Here is a 12,311-nt window from a genome sequence, read left to right as displayed (position 1 = left end):
ACATGGATTTGTCTCATAGACTTCTCGACCATCTGTGCACAACCACCCCATCGTCAAGACGGACTGTAGAGGACTGCACGCCGCGCAACGACATGACATGACGAATGGCATTTCCGCCGCGATAGAGCGACGATGGAGGAAGGGGGACCGGAGAAGCCATTCTTTCGCCTTCGATTGATCAACATTGATCATGTTCTCACGCGTCCCAGCTTTTTGGATAGGACAGAGTGCGCCTTCAATGCACCTGGCCAGCCTCTCAAGCGTGTTCCTGTTCTTCGTGTCTTTGGCGCAACGCCTTCAGGTCAGAGGATCTGTGCACACTTTCATGGCGTATTTCCCTACTGCTATGTGGAATACAAAGGTAGCCTTGAGCCCGATCGAGGTGAGTGAAGTGATCATCTCTTTTCCAGACGTACGCTCACCATCACCATTACAGTGCTCAGGTACATCCATCGCCTGGGAAAAGAGCTCAATGTTGCAATTGCAGCCTCTCTGCGAAGAAATGCCGATGATGCGGATCAAACGCAGTTTGTAGCAGCTATCCACCTCTGCAAGGGCGTCCCTTTCTATGGCTACCATGTCGGCTGGCGTTATTTTCTCAAGATCTCCTTCGTAGACCCAGCCATGAACGTGCGCATCGCAACCATTCTCCAGTCCGGAAAGGTGATGGGAACCAGCTTTCAGCCTTACGAGATCCACATTCGGTACCAGCTGCAGTTCATGCTCGACTACAATCTCTTCGGCTGCAGCTACATCGACTTACGTCGCCTCTTCTTTCGAAAGCCTCTTCCTGCTACAGATCCGTATCGATCGCAGGATAACAGCACCGAGCTTAGTGCTGAGCAGACAAAACGCTGGGACGAATTAGTGATCCCGCGAGAGTTGGTGCAAGAAGATGAGGTCCATCGCAACTCTTTCTGCGAGCTCGAGGCCGACGTCCACTGCGCAGACATTCTCAATCGATCGGCGCTTCGGGCTCGCAGCATGCACCACAATTTTGACGAGCGTGACGACCTCGAAGGTAGTGAGAAACTCGTGCCTAGCTTGACAGGTCTGTGGGAGGAGGAGCAACGTCGTCGGCTCAAGGCTGGCCTCAACCCGACCGTACCGAAGCCTGAATCGCTAGGAGAAAAGAGGCAGCTCCGACACGGCGATGCTCCTAAGTGGCTTGCCGAGGATCGCATGCGTGCTGCTCTGGACGCTCGTTTAAATCTTGAAAAGCAAAAGATGCATGCCGATGACCGTCACAGGACGACATTCACCAAGCTGCACCCATTTGACTCTCACATTGTGACTACTTTTGAGAGTGTCAATGTCCTCCACGGTACCTACACCGGAGCTCCTTCTGCGCGCACCTCGCACCGGTACGATCTTGAAACCCAGGCGCCGGACGCTGATCAGAATCTATACGATCTTGAGGCATCGCTCTCTCAGCCTTCGCATTCTTCCAAGTCGCCAGGCGCTGAGGAGGAGGCGAAGTGGGACGTAGACGAGGGTTTCTTCCTGAGTCAGGCTTTTCAGCAGGACATGAAGGAAGCAGAGGCTCAGCATCGAAAAGAGGAGAGAGCCAACGACGATTCAGAAGCGGAAGAAGAGGAAGTGGCTGCAAGGCGACGAGCGGAGGAGAAAAGGAAGGTCGTTGATTTGGAGCCAGAAGTGGTGCCCAGCGAGCCATCGACACCATTTTCAAGCCCATTTACCACCCCGACAAAGAGAGCAACGCCAAAGCAAGGGACCCCGATTCGGAAAAAGCAAGGCTCTGATGAACAGTCAGTCTCTTCTGACTGGCGAGAGCGGACAACCTCGAACAGTACAAACGCACAAAAGACGCCGCGTGTCCGCTTCGCCGACAGTGATGATGGAAAGCCACTTCAGTACTCAAGCGAGTCCTCAAAATCTATTTCGCGTCTCAGCGGCTCCTCGAGTGCTCATAGTCGCTCGTCCACCGAAGGAGCAGTGTCTTCGTGCTTCAGATTGAATCGGTGGAGATACAAGGTGCCCGCTCCGACAGTGGGAGAAGTGACCCAGTCCTTCCCTTACTTCGGTCTCCCAACCGCCGAGTACAAGGATCCTTACTTCAGTGACCCCGCGGACGTCCCAAAGACTCGCGAGTACGCAGGTCGGACATTTACATTCGCTTCGACGTCTTTAGCATTTCTGCCCGCCTTCGAAGGAGGCGATTTCGCGAAAAAGGAAGAGGACAAGGGAAGTGTGGAGATTAACAAGTGGGAGTACGACAAAGCGCCGCCCACGAGGCTTGAAGTGGCGTTCTGGGCTGTTGTTGAAGAAGCAAAAACGCGAAAGCGGTCAAAGCAGCGTCGTCGACGGCTTCTGACCCAGAAGGCAGCCACGACACAGCCAAGAGACTTTGGCTTCAAGCTCAGCCAAAGGACCCACACGAGTCTGGTGGAGCGGGAAAAACAGCACATGACGGTCTTGGCCGTTGAAGTCATCGCATGCACTAGAGGAAAATTGATGGCCGATCCAGCGTTTGACCCGGTGATGGCTGTCGCATACAGCTTTCAGCACGAGGACGAAGCGCTCGAAGACACCGGATCGCGCCCAGGTTTACGAACAGGCATCATTCTATTAAAAGATGAGGCGAACCCAATCGTCGCCTCACGCCTGGGGCTTGGGCGTCTGGCTATCGAGGAGGTCGACTCTGAGCTGGAGCTTTTTAATGCACTGATCGACCTCGTGCGCATATACGATCCAGAGATACTCGTGGGCTGGGAAATTCATTCGGGGTCGTGGGGCTATCTTGTCGAACGAGCCTCGCGGGAATTTGACTATGAGATCATTCCCGAGCTGGGCCGGGTCAATAGCCACTCGACTGGAAGCAAGCATGACCATTACGGTGCTACTCAGACCTCGGCGCTGCGTGTCACGGGTCGCCATGTCCTCAACATCTGGCGACTGATGCGGTCCGAGCTGACGCTCAATCAGTACTCATACGAGAACGTCGTCTTTCATCTGCTCCGTCGCCGCGTCCCCAGGTTCTCCTTTCAGACGATCACCTCTTGGCTTCGCTCTGGCCGTCCCGAATTGCAAAAGAGAGCCTTTACCTATTGGCTGGAAAAGGTCGAAACAGACCTGGAAGTCCTAGAAGCTTCCGAGCTCATCTTCAGGACAGCTGAGTTCGCGAGAATCTACGGCGTCGACTTTTTTTCCGTCATCAGCCGAGGAAGTCAGTTCAAGGTCGAGAGCGTCATGTTCCGCATCGCAAAACCAGAGAGCTTCGTTTTGCCCTCCCCGAGCCAGCAGCAGGTGGGCACGCAAAATGCCGCTGAAGATCTGCCGTTGATATTGGAGCCGCTAAGCGCCTTCTACAAAGGACCGCTCCTCGTCTTGGACTTCCAAAGCCTGTACCCATCCATCATGATCGCCTACAACATCTGCTACTCGACATGCCTTGGCCGCGTCAGCAAATTCCGCGATACATGGAAGCTTGGCTTTACCGAGCATGCACCTCCTCTTGGTCTCCTTCCGATGCTGATGGACAATTGCTTCGTCTCACCCAACGGCCTGCTATACGTCAAGCCAAATGTGCGAAAGAGTTTGCTTTCAAAGATGCTCACCGAGATCCTCGATACACGGGTCATGGTCAAGGGATCGACGAAGGGCCACAAGAGCGATCGATCCTTCATGCGACTCCAGAATGCTAGACAGCTTTCGCTGAAGCTTCTCGCAAACGTCACCTACGGCTACACGAGCGCTTCGTTTTCCGGACGAATGCCATGCGTCGAGGTGGCAGACTCCATTGTCCGGTACGGTCGCGAGACGCTTGAAAAAGCCATCGAACTCATCCACGGCACGCCCGAGTGGGGTGCACAGGTCGTCTATGGCGATACTGACAGCCTCTTCATCTACTTGGAGAACCGGACAAAGGACGAGGCCTTCATCGTTGGTAATGCGATTGCAGACGCAGTCACGGCCTGTAACCCACCGCCAGTGAAGCTCAAATTTGAGAAGGTGTACCTGCCCAGCGTCTTGTTGGCAAAGAAGCGCTATGTCGGCTTCATGTACGAGACGCCGGAGGACAAAGAGCCCGTGTTCAATGCCAAGGGCATCGAGACCGTTCGCCGGGACGGGTTTCCTGCGCAGCAGCGCATGGTCGAAGCATGCATTCGAATGCTTTTTAGAACCCAGGACCTGTCGCTAGTCAAATCTTACTGCCAGAGGCAGTGGCGAAAGATCATGGAAGGCAAGGCGTCGATACAAGACTTTGTAATCGCCAAGGAGGTCAGATTGGGAAGCTATAGCGAGAATGGAGTTCCACCGCCCGGCGCAGCCTTATCTGCTAGGAGGATGCTGTTGGACAAGCGAAGTGAACCACAATATGGCGAACGGGTACCCTACCTGATCCGACAGGGCGAGCCCCGGTCGAGGCTGATCGATTTGGCCGTCTCGCCCGAAACGATGTTGCAGGACGTCGGCTGTCACTACCACGCCATTTACTACATCACTCGAGGTCTGATCCCTCCCTTGGCCCGAGTTTTTAATCTGCTCGGAGCCGACGTCGAGAGCTGGTTCAAGGAGATGCCGAGGGTGGTGCAGACTAATCATCATCTTGCCGCCCTGATGGCGCCGACAAGCGACACCACCGAGCATTCCTCCCCTTCCCGGAGAGCGGCCAGGAACACGTTGACGAGCCACTATCGGACAGAACATTGCCTCGTGTGCTCGAGGACATCGGACCAGGAGATTTGCATCGATTGCCGGGAGAATTCCGTCGAAACGACATTTACGCTTCAGGCGAGGTTGCACGCGCATGAAGCGCGAGCATCGGCAATCGCCAGGGTCTGCGCCTCGTGTGCCTCGATGGAGGTGCCGGGATGCAATACGCCCTGCATCTCGACCGACTGCCCGGTTCTGTACGAGAAGGTAAAGACGATGAATCATGTGCGCGCTGCCGACGCTTTGTTGCAGCGCCTCGAGAAGTCGAAACAGAGTGCAGCTGAGGATGACGCTGCACCATCAGTTGATTGGTGAAACGTCTTGGGCAATTGTAAATCTATATCACTTTGCATTGTAATCATATGATCGTCGTCGCTCTCAACATTGTCAAGGTATCGAAATCTGAGAAGCGATGCTGGGCGGAGATTCTCCACGTGAGAAGGAACTTCAGTGTTGGTGGAGTAAGAAACGCGCTCTATTTGGCTGTGCTCATCGACCTTCACGTCAAGGTGAAGGGACCGCCTCGTCACTTGTGGAGAGAGAGAGAGGGAGAGAAGGGAGAGAGCGCAAGAGGATCGGTGGGAAGCGGATACAGAGCATATCCATCATGGGCGCACAGGAGAACATCGTCGATGGCGGCCAAGAGCGGGCACCGCCTTCGTACGAAGATGCTGACACGGCCATGGTCGATGATCACATCGAACCCTCCGCACCTCAAGACGACGACGAAAAAGCGATCGACATTCGTGTCGACGGTGCAGATCCCTTTGCTGCGCCCTGGAGCGCTCCACTGCCACAAGATACCAACGATGCTGCCACCCTTGCTGCTGCTGCGCCTCAGGATCCGCCGTCCCTCTTTGTCCCCGGCTTGGCAATGAGGCGGGCGACTGGCCTCTGCGATGGCACTACACACGTCTGCATCGACCTGATTGCTCACGATGTTACAAAAGATGCCAATGCGACCGGTGGTCCCCCTTCTTCATCTTCTCTTCACAGCAACACGGGCGGCGGCGGCGGCGGCGGCGCCAGCGGTAGCAGCAGCAGTGGTGGAGCACAGCCAGGAGCAACATCAGGCTCGACGCAGCCCCCAGTCGTCATCAGCAGACGGGACCTGGAAGATTCGTTGCCACATCCGCACGCCGTCCTGTCTCCGGAGCGAATGGAGTGGTTCGTAGTCCTGCGACAGGACGACCACGTCAAGGATCCAGCCAAGTTTGCGCTGGAACCCGTCCACATCGGGGACGCAGAAGGCGCAAGAGAGGGGGAAGCCGTGCCGCTTTGGAGAGATGAGGGCACGGTGACAATTTCAGCCCAAGAACAGAAGCGGACGATCTTCCTCGCGCCTCCTTTGCCATCGTTTGGGCTGGCTACTGTGGCCACAGCGGGCCAGGACGCGTTGGTGGAACCCGTCGAGACGTTTCATCGGCTAAATAGTACCCAGGGAGGAGCGTTGCTCATGACGTCTCAGGGTCAAATTACTTCAGTCGTACCATGGGAAATGCTCGAGACATTCAAGCAGCGTCGGCTCAGCTATACTGCACCGAATGTGAAGCCGATTGACAGCTTCAAGGAGTCTGCCAATGTTCTCATCAGGTGAGCGTCTCGTGCGGTTTCCCCTTCCTGAAGCACAGTCTCACAAAGTCTCGACAATAGAATCGTCGGCAATGCGGCCAACGGAGAGACGAGGTCGATTGGTACAACGAACAAAGTCATGGTGAACAAGCTCGTCATCGATGACGCCAGCATGGCTGTCCTCGGCGCCCTCGGCTTTCAGCCAACGGGCGACGCCGATGAAGCCGGTCGGCAGAGCTTCATCCGTCCTCCCGACATGACAAATGCTGCCTGGCAGCTTCGCACGAGGAGAGCATGGATCGAGCTCAATGCCTGGCTCGAGTATAGCATCCAGTCAATGCGTTGTGAGTACGAGGCTGAAGCAGTACTTTAATTCTAATTCCTTGGCTAGGGCTGAATGTAGTCACAGCAACCGATCAGCAACGGCTCGAGACAAAAACGTCGGTGCCTTGGAAAGTCAAATGGTATGACCCTGCGCCCTACATCTATGCCCTATTTGGTTTCGATAAGCAGCGACAGGGTAAGTCGAAGATTGCCCTTATCTTCGTCTGACTGCTGACCTTGTTGTGGACCCACAGAAATCTCGCCAGAAGAACAGAGGAGCTATAGAGGCCCGAGAAAGCTTGAATGGACATTCGAGGATCTGGGAGCTGAGAACACATCGACGGACGAGCTCATTGCTTACGCTTATAAGGTCAATGCTGCCGATGTCTCGGAGCAGCGTCAGCTGCAACTTTTCGAGGCCCTACATAACGTCTACGTTCATTACCGGAGTCAGAGCGAGACTCGTGAGTGTCCTGTGACCAAGTGCCTTTTACGTTGCTGACGCAGAAATCTTGGTAGTGGGAACACTTTGCGCGTTGGGCCAAAGCTCCGGACTCTACACGAGCGACGAGGTGGTTGGCGCTTTCAAGGCACTCGATCTGGCCACTGATGCAGCTGAGGCAGCGTCAATCGAAGATACCATCATTGCAGCCTGCTACAAGAAAGCTGCAAACCGTAAGCGAGGCGACGCATCTGCTTTTCAGGAAATTCAAAGTGCGCTGCGGTTCATCTCGAAGATCAAAGGGCAGCCAAAGATGCTCGTAGATCTCGCTGATGCGCCCGTCGAGATCGACTATGAGACCGCGTGCAAGATCTTGAATGTTGACGCGGACATGGCAGACGATTTTGTTGACGCCGTGCACACGGTAGCGGTGAGTGAATGTGCACCCGCTCTCCTTGGTGCCGCAAAGCACTCGCTGAACCCTCTGACTTACAGGTCAGCGACGGTCGTTTCTCCGTCGAAGACTGTCATGAATCGCTGCGCGTGGTGGCAGAGCATCGCAACAGCGACATGCTGCGGCAAAAATGGCGGACCAGCGTCGGCGTGGCCGACGACGCCTGGGAGATGGCCAAGCTCAACATGCCCGCCGGTCTCAACAACATTGGCAACACCTGCTACCTCAATTCTGTCTTGCAGTACTTTTTTGCCATTCGTGAGCTTCGAGAGAGGGTACTGAAGGCTAGCGTCAAGCTGGGTCCCCTAAAAGGAGCCGACGACGGGAATGGATCTTCAACGCCGGTTCGCGTTGGTGGTCGCAAAGTATCGGGACGAGAGATTGCCCGGTCACAGCGATTTGTTGCACAGCTCGCCCAGCTCTTCTCAAACATGATCACCTCCCCGTCGCCCGCCGTTACGCCCGAGAGAGAGCTAGCCTACCTGGCTCTCGTTTCATCGCGCGTCGAAGACGAATCAGATGTTGGAGGTGCGAACATAGAGCGGACTGGAAACAGCGATGGGACAGACAAGACGCTGGTGGAGGAGCCCAGTACCATCATGTCGACAGACCCAGAACTTACTTCACCGACTACTGTCGACCCCGATTCTCAGCCGCAAGATGATCAGAAAGACGTCACAGCTCCACCAATTCAGGCGCTGCAGACGGATATCGAGATGGACGAGCGTCCTCCGCTTCCGCTGCGTAGACCACCCCAAGTCAATCATGACGAAGTTTCCACTGCCGTCGTTGCGCACGATGAGGCTGGCCTCAGGCAGAATTCGCTGATGCAGCTTGGTGCGCAACAGGACGTCAGCGAATGTCTTGACAACGTCATGTTCCAGGTCGAAGCTGCCCTCGTTGCTGCACCGGACTGCGACGAGCCGAGAGGAAAGGCCAATGGCGAAGAAATGCAAGGCGGGCAAGAGGAGGACGATGAAAATTGGTCCAACGAGGCTGATTTGTTGCGCAGACTCTTTCTCGGCCGGACATGCCAACGGCTGGAGCTTGCAACTTCTGAGGAAGGTAAAGGACCCAGCATACACACAAAAAAGGAGGTCTTCAAGATCTTGCCTGTCGATGTCCTCGAAGAGGGAAGAGACATCTACGACGGTCTGGATGGCTTCTTTGACGAGGAAACGCTGACCGGGACTGGTGGAGCGCCAGTCACGAGGAGCGTGACACTGATGGACCCACCCGCCATCGTGCAGATTCAACTTCAGGTGAGTTGCTTCCTCGTGGGCAAGTGCGGAATCGTTCACTGATGCAGCAGTGAGAGCAGCGTGTGCAGTTCGACCGCATCAGAGGAGCCTTCAAGTCGCAAGCGCATCTTGAAATGGGCGAGACACTCTTTATGGATCGCTACCTCGACTTTGACCCCACCAACGTCGAGGACCAAGCTCGGCTGGTGAAACGGCAACAGGGCCGACAGGCACGGGCACAAATTGCGAAGCTCCGGAATCGGATTGCGGCGCTCCAGCGGGACAAGAGGCCACTTTCGAGAACTCTGGAAGAGACGGCTTCGTTTATCAAGGGTCTCAAGGGGCTCAAATCGCCACTCGTCGAGGCTGTCGAAGAAGCCGATGAGCAAGCATCTCCATTGGCGCACCATTACGATGAGGGTGTCTCACCCTTTTTCATCATGGAGGCCAAGCGCATCGACGAGGAGATCAAAGCCATGGAACAAACCATTCGCGATCTCAAGGTCAAGGTGGAGTCGCTTTGGAGCGACGAAAAACGCGTCGAGTACGTCCTTGCCAGCGTCTTTATGCACCGTGGCGAGGCGAACCATGGTCATTACTTTCTGAACCAGCGGCGGCTGCCCACGGAAGAAGGGGCCAGCGCAAGCAAATGGTTCAAGTACAACGACAATGTCGTGACCGAGACATCGGTATCCGACGTCCTCAAGGACACGACGGGCGCAACGCCATACCTCGTCTCTTATGTCCGCAAGGATATCCAAGATCAGACTATGCTCTTCGAAACGGTGAAGAGGAACGTTGAAGGTGTCGGCGACGTGGGCATGTCGGGTGTAGAGCAGCCAGCGCAAGAGGAAATATCAACAACAACGGCGAGTGTCGGAATGCACAACGCCGAGGAGGATGCTGGTGGGACGAAGCTAGCAAGAGAGGGAGAGGGAAAAAGCATGACAAGGGAGCAGGATGTAGAGATAAAAATGGACGAGGGCAGGTAGAAGAAACAGCTCAAGAAAGGGGAGCAATACAATAAAGTGATACAGTCCTTTCCGCAAAGCTGCGCAATGACTGAAGAGACCGCAAATGATCTCAGCTCGAGCTTCTGACGTATGGGTGCGTCAGGGCAGCAGAAAATGAGTTCTGCGAGAGGTGACATCGAGAATGGTTGGAGCAGGATGTCCTTTTCAAGTGCCGTGGTGATAGGTGAGAGGCAGATGCAGGGCGTGCCATGCTTGCGGAGAGAGAGAAACGTCCCTCGGCGTAGCTATGGCCACTCTGACACAGGTGTCTATCCCATGTTCATCTTATCGTGATGTCTCGTGGACAGCGGTGACGCTCCCATCCTTGGCCTCAAAAGACCCTAGGGAGCTTGTCTGAGCAAGAATGTGGGGCGGGGGCATCGAATTATATTGTGAGATATGAGAGGTGGGCGATGAAGGAAAGGAGGGGAGGGGGGAGGGGATGGCACATGTGCTATACTGTAGATACATCACTTCACATCAGAAGTGTCCTTCGTCGATCGGCGACTGCGTTTGGGCGACTGCCGTAGGCCAGACTCAAGCCTTGTCCTCAGAGAACGCCCGTGAAGGTCTTGCAGACTGGAGTGGTTTGCTTGCACACTGAGGTCGTGTCCTTGAGCGCGTTACACGGGGTGCCGTTGTACTCTACTCTTGCGTTTGAAGTATCGTAGCAGCAGGTAAGATCATTTTTACCCCTCGTGCACGAGTACGGATAACGTCCGTCGCTTTCACAAGCGAGAGTGACCGAGGCGAAAGCAAGAAGAGTAAAAATCCTGAACATCATCTTGGCTTGAAAGAGGCAGGACGTAATGTCGAGTTCTGAGTGGGAGAGTGGGGAGCAGCTTTGTATGAAGGCGATTTTGGATGTTATAAAGCAGAGAGGGCATGGGTACTGAGACACGTCCTTTATAGCTTTTATGACATCCTTCTTCCTTCGGAGATTCAGGTTTCAGGCTCAAATACTGGTGTTTTGACAATGGGCGCAATTTGGTGCGCAGAGCTCCGATCGTCGGTGGTGCGGCCCCCCTCGCTCTACGAAATCGGGGTTTTTGGACCTGTGCTGTTCAAAGCGCCCCTTAAAAAGTGAGAGTTGCTCGAGCTGGCGATCGCTTCATCGGACGATGGGCACTTCCAGACGGCTCTGCGGCCCTTGTAATGGCGCCATGTCATGTCGGGCGCATTGATTGCCCGCTCGGGGCTCAGTGGTCCACTTCGTGCGCCAATTGCTAAATTTACGGCTTTGCGACGACCACGGCGGTGCCTGGCAGCTGAAGCTCCTTCACTCGTCGAAGATGGGTGGAAACAGGGTGACCGCTTGAAAGCCTCGTGGTGATAGTAAAGATGGCGGTTGCAACAGAAGGAGACGCGAGCTTTATTCTTTATCCAAATGTTAGTTATAGGGAGAAGGGTACTGCGGGGGTCTCCTACGATGGATAGCATTTGAGAAGGAGACACGGCCTTCTTTTAGAATTGGTCGGTAGGAAAAAAAGACGTATGCTGGAGCTACTGTCCGTCGTGAACTCTTCTTACCCATCCTACATCGTGAGTAGTTGCGCCAGTGAGCCCGCAATACCCATGACATCTCCCTGCTCCTTTTTTCGGGATTCGCGAGCCCTCGTCTTCATATTGTTGTCAGACGCCAAGCTCGGGAGTTCACTCTAGCGAAGGAAAGAAGAAGGAGTTCATGGGTGAAATTCTTGGATAGTGAGATGGCAAGCCAGCGAAGGGAGGTGTAAAGGGGGTGGGCGACGATATTCTGGTTACATCACTTCACGTCAGAATTATTCTTCGTGTTGCTGCGGCTACCGTAAGCTAGAGTAACTTGGGTTCCTCAAGGGCACCGGTGGAGTAAAGCTTATACTGAATCGGGCAAGGCTTCCAATCACCCTTGCAGTGTTGGTCGTAGACCCTGGTGCACGCTTTGCCGAATGCAAACGGAGCAGTGTCGGTTCCAGTAAAGCAGCACGTCTCCCAGGGGTCTTCATGCTTACTTGTCGGGCAGCTGTACGCGAGGTTGATGTTTGTGACGCCTGGGCACGCGGAGTGCTCAAAAGGACAGGTGTTTTGGACTTCCGTGCAGGATGCCGGAGGGTTATTCGACCAAGCGCAGCAATGGGTATCTGCGGCATCGCACTGACTTCCTCCTCTGCAGCGGTAGAGCTGAGCCATGGGGGCGCTGAAACGCAAGCACATAAGCATCATCATCTGCTCTGATATTGTGATAGACTCACTTCTCGGCCGCGGCGACCAGGCCTGCGGAGGCCAAGGCGAGGAGAATGAAAATCTTGAACATCCTTTTAGGAAGTAAATATGGTGTAGGCTCGAAATATGAGTTGGTGACGGGTTGTAGCTCTGTGAGAGACAGGGTTGCGTGACCTGAAGGAGAGAGGACAAGGGTGCTGAAGTACTCTCTTATAAAGCTTTATCGACTTTTCAACTAGTCGACGAATCAGGCTTGAGGATCGAAACACTGATCTGGTAATAGTGGGCGCATTGTGGTACGCAGAAACCCGTTCGTCGGTAGAGCGTCCACCTCCTCGCTCTACGAAAACGGAGCGTCCAAACCGGTGCCATTCCAATCCCCCGTT

General features: G+C 54.7%; 4 protein-coding genes across 4 annotated transcripts; 2 read left to right on the top strand and 2 right to left on the bottom strand.

The window, feature by feature from the left end:
* Positions 1–39: 39 nt before the first annotated feature.
* FA10DRAFT_243757 (putative catalytic subunit of DNA polymerase zeta UPR-1) lies at positions 40–5,033 on the top strand. The gene is made up of 2 exons (XM_025519320.1): positions 40–382; positions 437–5,033. The coding sequence occupies exons 1-2, from the start codon at positions 133–135 to the stop codon at positions 4,990–4,992; spliced, it is 4,806 nt and encodes a 1,601-aa protein (XP_025375512.1). The 5' UTR covers positions 40–132; the 3' UTR covers positions 4,993–5,033.
* A 134-nt stretch (positions 5,034–5,167) lies between these two features.
* On the top strand, positions 5,168–9,750 carry FA10DRAFT_280866 (cysteine proteinase). The gene is made up of 7 exons (XM_025523648.1): positions 5,168–6,270; positions 6,331–6,593; positions 6,659–6,769; positions 6,828–7,037; positions 7,093–7,445; positions 7,511–8,731; positions 8,791–9,750. Exons 1-7 carry the CDS (start codon positions 5,285–5,287, stop codon positions 9,700–9,702), a joined length of 4,056 nt encoding a protein of 1,351 aa, XP_025375511.1. The 5' UTR covers positions 5,168–5,284; the 3' UTR covers positions 9,703–9,750.
* A 365-nt stretch (positions 9,751–10,115) lies between these two features.
* FA10DRAFT_268514 (hypothetical protein) lies at positions 10,116–10,581 on the bottom strand. Its single transcript, XM_025522365.1, has one exon. The coding sequence runs from the start codon at positions 10,505–10,507 to the stop codon at positions 10,274–10,276; it is 234 nt and encodes a 77-aa protein (XP_025375510.1). The 5' UTR covers positions 10,508–10,581; the 3' UTR covers positions 10,116–10,273.
* A 954-nt stretch (positions 10,582–11,535) lies between these two features.
* FA10DRAFT_261706 (hypothetical protein) lies at positions 11,536–12,016 on the bottom strand (the record flags this gene model as incomplete). The annotated part of the gene is made up of 3 exons (XM_025520080.1): positions 11,536–11,753; positions 11,862–11,899; positions 11,955–12,016. The coding sequence occupies 3 exons, from the start codon at positions 12,014–12,016 to the stop codon at positions 11,536–11,538; spliced, it is 318 nt and encodes a 105-aa protein (XP_025375509.1).
* Positions 12,017–12,311: the final 295 nt, after the last annotated feature.

This window comes from Acaromyces ingoldii, assembly GCF_003144295.1.
Source record: "Acaromyces ingoldii strain MCA 4198 unplaced genomic scaffold FA10scaffold_5, whole genome shotgun sequence".
Lineage (NCBI taxonomy): Eukaryota > Fungi > Basidiomycota > Exobasidiomycetes > Exobasidiales > Cryptobasidiaceae > Acaromyces > Acaromyces ingoldii.
Note: the sequence above shows the minus strand (reverse complement) of the source record. Positions and strands in the feature narration are given on the sequence as shown.

Coding starts and splice junctions, on each gene's coding strand:
- FA10DRAFT_243757 (XM_025519320.1), top strand. CDS start 133: ATGGAGGAAGGGGGACCGGAGAAGCCATTCTTTCGCCTTCGATTGATC. Junction 383..436: donor TAGCCTTGAGCCCGATCGAG/GTGAGTGAAGTG, acceptor TCACCATTACAG/TGCTCAGGTACATCCATCGC.
- FA10DRAFT_280866 (XM_025523648.1), top strand. CDS start 5,285: ATGGGCGCACAGGAGAACATCGTCGATGGCGGCCAAGAGCGGGCACCG. Junction 6,271..6,330: donor TCTGCCAATGTTCTCATCAG/GTGAGCGTCTCG, acceptor TCTCGACAATAG/AATCGTCGGCAATGCGGCCA. Junction 6,594..6,658: donor TAGCATCCAGTCAATGCGTT/GTGAGTACGAGG, acceptor ATGTAGTCACAG/CAACCGATCAGCAACGGCTC.
- FA10DRAFT_268514 (XM_025522365.1), bottom strand. CDS start 10,507: ATGATGTTCAGGATTTTTACTCTTCTTGCTTTCGCCTCGGTCACTCTC.